Source organism: Emiliania huxleyi (genome assembly GCF_000372725.1).
Source record: "Emiliania huxleyi CCMP1516 chromosome Unknown EMIHUscaffold_155, whole genome shotgun sequence".
Classification (NCBI taxonomy): domain Eukaryota; phylum Haptophyta; order Isochrysidales; family Noelaerhabdaceae; genus Emiliania; species Emiliania huxleyi.
Genome location: NW_005201036.1, coordinates 1 through 5,492, shown reverse-complemented (window position 1 = coordinate 5,492; position 5,492 = coordinate 1). Strand labels below are relative to the sequence as shown.

Here is a 5,492-nt window from a genome sequence, read left to right as displayed (position 1 = left end):
CTCTCAACCAAGCGGGTTGCCAAGCCAGTAAGCAGTATACTCTATAGCGGGCGTGGAGATGCGAGGGTCGCCCCCCCTTGCCCCACCACTTTGTGTGTGTGGAGAAATCTACCTTACCTTACCTCACCACTTTGTGTGTGTGGAGAAATTTACCTTACCTTACCTTACCTTACCTTACCTTACCTTACCTTACTCTATAGCGAGGTTAGCGATATGACCCGACAAGAACAATACTCAAAACAGCAGGCGAGATGTGAGACTACTTGAAACTGACCATGTCTAGAGACTATAGTAAAACCCGATGCCCAACATGACACGACATAATACGAGCGCGCCTGGCCAGCCTCTCAGCCGCTCTCGACCTGCGCGAGCCGCGAGAGCGCGGCGTTGTAGTAGCCGCCGCCAAAGAGGTTGTAATGGTTGAGCTGGTGGTACGCCTCGTACAGCGCGAAGCGGCGCTCGAAGCCCTCGTCCTTTGGGACCAGCGAGCGGTAGCCCTGCCAAAAGGCGGGGCCGAGCGACGCGCACCAGCTCATGCCCCACTCGGCCTCGTGGTGGCCGTAGTAGACCGCCGGGTCGAAGATGCAGGGCACGCCCTTCGCGGACGCGATGTTGCCGCTCCACAGGTCGCCGTGCAGCACCGACGGCTTGACGTCCAGCCCCTCGAACAGGTCCGCGAGGCCGTCCGTCGCGTCGAGCGTCGCCTCCCACTGCTTGCGGAGGCGCGCGTCGGCAGCCTTACGCACCTGGAAGCCGATCCGCTTGTCGCGGAAGAACTCGACCCAGGCGGCGGTCCCGCTGCCCGCGGTCCACGCGTTTGGCTGCGGCGTCGCGCCGATGGTGTTGTCGACGTCGAACCCGAACCTGCCCTCCCTCGCCTCCTTGGCCAGCGGCTCCGCGAGGTGCATCTGAGCCATCAGCCGGCCGAACTCCTCCTGGTCGACGCGCCCGCCCATGTCCATGTACTCCATGATGAGAAACGAGCCGCCGTTGGAGCCGTCTTCGAAGGCAAACACCTCTGGCACCGCCATCGAGCCCGAGGCGCCGAGCGCGCGGAGGCCGAGCGCCTCGCCGAGGAACATGGACTCGAGAGGGCGCGAGCCGGACGCCTTGACGACCAGCTCCTTCTCGTGCCCCTCGACGGCGTAGCGCGTAAGGCTGGCCCAGCCGCTGCCGCCGCCCATAGACCGCTTCGACGTGATGGAGCCCAAGTTGCTTGTGATCCACCGCTCCGCGTCACTTGCAATGCTCATCCGTGGCGTGCCGGCGCGCAGGGCGAGGGCGGCGGCGGCGACGGCTAGCGGCAGCGCGAACATGCACGATGCACCCGTCGGAGAGATGCTTCCTCCGCACCCGTCGGGAGGTGCTTCCTCCGCGCAGGAGTGCGAGAGCCTATGTGTCGGTGTAATCACAGCCCCCCCCAGGAGAGCAGAGATGCCGTCGACAACTGTCATGTCGGTAGCCGCTCTGCACCGCTCGCTGCTGGTGCGCGGTTGATCGCGGCGCCGACGCCGCCGCGGCGCCATCTCGCGCGGCGAGAGACGGCGCTGCATCGGCGCCAACCAAACAAACGGGAGGTCGCGGCGCGGCCGCGGCAGCAAAAACATCGACGTTCGCTTCTGCTTCTCGTCTCGTCTTGTCGCAGGCGCACACGCGCGCGATCCGCGTCGCTCCGCGACGACACGACCACCGGGATTCGAACCGGCAGCATAAGAGCGCCGGCTCGAACGCCGGCCGATCGTGCCACGGAGTCATGCAGGTCTTGGTGGATATATATGACTGGTTTTGTCCGCGGGCGCGAGGGCACTGCGGAGGCGGGCGGCGGCGGCGGAGGCGGCTGCAGCAGCACACGGGCTGGCGGCGGCGCGCGGACGGTGGCGGCGGCGCGCGGACGGCGGCGGCGACGCGGCGGCACTGCTCCTCTGCTGCTGATGATGACAATGATGCTGCTCCTGCTGCCCCCCCCGCCCGCCAGCTGCCCGCACGCTCGGTGTCATCTCTTCACCTTCACACTGGTCGAGTCATAGGTGCGAGGGGCGTGTGGCATGTCTCGCGAGTCTCGCCAGGGGCGCCTACCAACCTCGCTTGCGAGGGGCGTGTGGCATGTCTTGCGAGTCTCGCGAGGGGTGCCTGCCAACCTCGCTTCGCGGCGGCGGGTGGGGTAATTACTTATTTATTAATTATTATTAATTAATAACCATATAATCATCGGGCGGCGGCGCGGCGCGGCGGCGGGCGGCGCTGAGCGGGGCGGCGAGACCATCTGTGCTGACCGGGGCCTCTGCCCTTTGACGCAGCACAATGGTCGCGCCGCCCTCGACTCAAGGGGCTGCCTTCCACTCGTCGCTGCTCAGGCCGGGGGAGGGGGGGAGACCTCCTGTTCCTCACGGAACGGGAGCAGGCCCCTCCTTGCCCGGTCTGCGAAGCAGGGAGGTGGTCGTGCCATCTTCGCGTCGTACTCGAAACCACCACGCCCACGCGACACGTTCCCGTAAGGCCGGACTGTCCTCGTCGAGAGTGTGTGCCGCCAAGGCGGGACACACTCAGGGGCAGTGCCGACGGGACGCGGCTCGAAGGGTGTGGCTCCGCAGCGCGGAGCTGGCACTTGTCGCAGAGGCCTCACCTTCAAAAAGTCGGGCATGGCTGATGGCTCTCCCCGCAACTTTCTCGCTAACACGCGCGCACCGCCGAGACTGGGGCGGGCGCGCTGCGGCCGCACGTCTAACTTCGTCATAGTGCCACGACGTGCGGCCTAGATTTAGCCCACGCGCCTCTGCTCGCAAACACTCACCCATTGAATTGTCACTGTCCGTGAGTGCGAGATAGGGCTAGCAGTAGGCAGCTAGCCTCTGAGGAGGGCGTCCATAGACACCTCACTAGACCCCACACACGGTCTCGTCCGTGCCTCGCCGGACGGCGAGATTGCTAGTTGCTAGAGGTCCTTCCTTCGGGAGCCCGCCTTCCCCTCTTTTGCTTCTTCGGCCGCGGCCCCGCTGCCGTCCCGCCTCCCCCGTCTGATCCTGTTGACTCCACCTCCGGCGACCATATAAACAAATAAATAGAGCAGTCATCTCCAGGAGAGATGGGCGACGCACGAACACAGAGGCACAGTGCCCACCCCGCCCCCCGCGACCCTGCGCCCGTGGCGCTTCTTTAATTCGTGTTAGTGCCAGTGCGCGCCATAAATAAATAAATAAAACGGGCACGCCAAACGAGGGGTGGGAGAAGGACAGGGTCCCCACCTGCACGAGCAGGATCTTGTAAGGACGATCAGGGACACAGGGGAAGGGGAGCGGGGAGCAGCGCATCGCGACACGGAGGGGGGCTGGGCAGGGTTCACCCACACGACAGGGTCCCAGGGATTCCTCTCTCGTATAGGACAGGTTGCACCCGGCGGCACGGGGGCAGGCGCGGGCCTCCTACTGGTTGCGCTCTCCTAGTTCTCCTGCTCCTGACAAGGGACAGCGACAGGCTCGCAGCACGGTGGACTCCCTATTCCACTGGCGATCTCTCTCGACTAGCGACCTTCCTCCGGCTTCTCACCAGCAGTCTCTCACCGTAGAGGCGGCCAAAAGGCTCACGTGGGTGGCAGGGCGGTGATAGGAGTCTCCCACTCTGTGGGCTTCGCTAGAGGTGCGGCCCCTGCGCGTGTCCTCGCCCTTGCCGCCGCCCATGTTGTTCATGGTCACTCTGCGTACGCAATTGCTGCCGGCTATCGCCTACGGAGGCAGTGCACGCCCTGTCCGCTATATATATATAAACACAAATTTGCGGGCTGGCGGAGAGCCGGTCGGATGGGTGGCTTTAGTTACCCCATCATGATTTGTTTTTCTGTTCGTATACTTTTTGCATGCCCATGTTCTTCACCTTTCTACCTACCTACCTGCCATGTGACGCAGAGGACTGGGCAGAGTCTCTCGGTGTACACTGTACCGACGTACCCTTCGTGCTCTAATTCGTACCCGCGGGCGGGACAAGGCTGAGCAGCTCTGCTCGGACTCAGGGCCGGTGCTTTGACGCAGTATATTGTACTTCGAGGTAGTATGAACTCAGAACGGCCCCCCGAGAGCGCCTCTTCGACGCCCACGGGTCCCAGGGGGTCGGAGGGGTTGCGGGAGGGCCTTGGCTATTTTTTGTTTGAATTCTGGAGGCCGTTCAAACATGCCCGTCCCCAGCAAGGACAACATGCTAGCCCAGCAGGCTGCTCCCACCGCCGCCCGCGGCGTAGGCAAGGCGGCAAAGGGTGCCCTCGCCGCCTTCGTAAACCATTCATCGGCAGCTTGCAGCACCTCTCGACGGCGCGGCTGGAGGTCGATCTCGGTCTGTACCCCTATCAGCTTCACTAGTAGGGACGCTGCCTCGTCGATCGCTCGAGCCCTCACTCGGTCCTCAGTCCCCCTCACCCGCGCGGCCTCGATTGCCGTCTGTTGAGCGGCCAGCACCGCCTCTCTGGACACCCGCGTCGAGGGGAGAGCCAGCGTCGTCATTGGACATTGCTCTCGCCACCGCTGGCCACTCCCGCACTTCGTCGATGAAAGCCCTACCCCGGCCCGAGTACTCCTCGTTGGCCGTCAGCAGATCTCGGAATCGGCCCTGCCGTTCCACCCCCATGGGACTCCGCCTGGGGCGCACCGCTTAGGTAGGTAGGTAGGTAGGCCGCTGGCCAATCCCCACTTTCCCATTAATTCTTTTGCAAAAGAACCCCCGCGCCGGCGCTTCGCCACTGCCAGCGCCAATGGCCAGCGCCAGCGGCAGCGCTCTCGCCGCGCCCACCACCGTCCGCACCAGCGTGCACTTCACCCCGCTCCGCGGCTCGTCGGGCGGCGCAGCGCCCTCCGGGCTCCTCGAGGTGGACGGCCTCACACTCCTGCTCGACTGCGGCTGGGAGCCGCCGTTCGACGTGTCCGTGCTGGAGCCGCTGCGCGGGGTGGCCGCGCGGGTGGACGCGGTCCTCCTCTCGCACGGCGACCTCGCGCACGCTGGAGGGCTCGCGTACGCCTTTGCGCGGCTCGGCCTCTCCTGCCCCGTGTATGCGACGCTGCCCGTCTCGCGGCTCAGCAAGCTGGCGCTCTACGACGCGCACGAGGGCGTCGCCGAGCAGTCGGCGGCGGGCGCGCCCTTCACGCTCGACGAGATCGACGCCGCGCTCAGCCGCGTGTCCGAGCTCAAGTACTCGCAGACCGTCCTCTTGTCGGGCCGCGCCGCCGGGCTGAGCCTCACTCCCCTCCCGGCGGGCGGGTCGCTGGGCGGCGCGATGTGGCGCGTGAGCAAGGCGCTCGAGGAGGTCCTCTTCCTCCCCCGCTTCTCGCACCAGAAAGCGCTCCTCGCCGCCGCCGCTGCCGCAAGGCCCGCACCCTTCCCGCACCCTTCGCGCACCCCTCGGTAGGAGAGGCTCCTCGCCGCCGCCGCACTCGAGGAGCTGCCTCGCCCGACCCTTCTCCTCGCCGACATCGGAGCCGCGCGCGCAAACCCGCTGCCGCGCAAGGCTCGAG

The 5,492-nt window shown here is 65.4% G+C and overlaps 2 protein-coding genes across 2 annotated transcripts; one reads left to right on the top strand and one right to left on the bottom strand.

The window, feature by feature from the left end:
* Positions 1-347: 347 nt before the first annotated feature.
* Positions 348-1,184, bottom strand: EMIHUDRAFT_71649 (hypothetical protein; the record flags this gene model as incomplete). Its single annotated transcript, XM_005785998.1, has 1 exon — positions 348-1,184. The coding sequence occupies one exon, from the start codon at positions 1,182-1,184 to the stop codon at positions 348-350; it is 837 nt and encodes a 278-aa protein (XP_005786055.1).
* A 3,551-nt stretch (positions 1,185-4,735) lies between these two features.
* Positions 4,736-5,386, top strand: EMIHUDRAFT_229332 (hypothetical protein; the record flags this gene model as incomplete). Its single annotated transcript, XM_005785997.1, has 1 exon — positions 4,736-5,386. One exon carries the CDS (start codon positions 4,736-4,738, stop codon positions 5,384-5,386), a length of 651 nt encoding a protein of 216 aa, XP_005786054.1.
* Between the last annotated feature and the right edge of the window lie 106 nt (positions 5,387-5,492).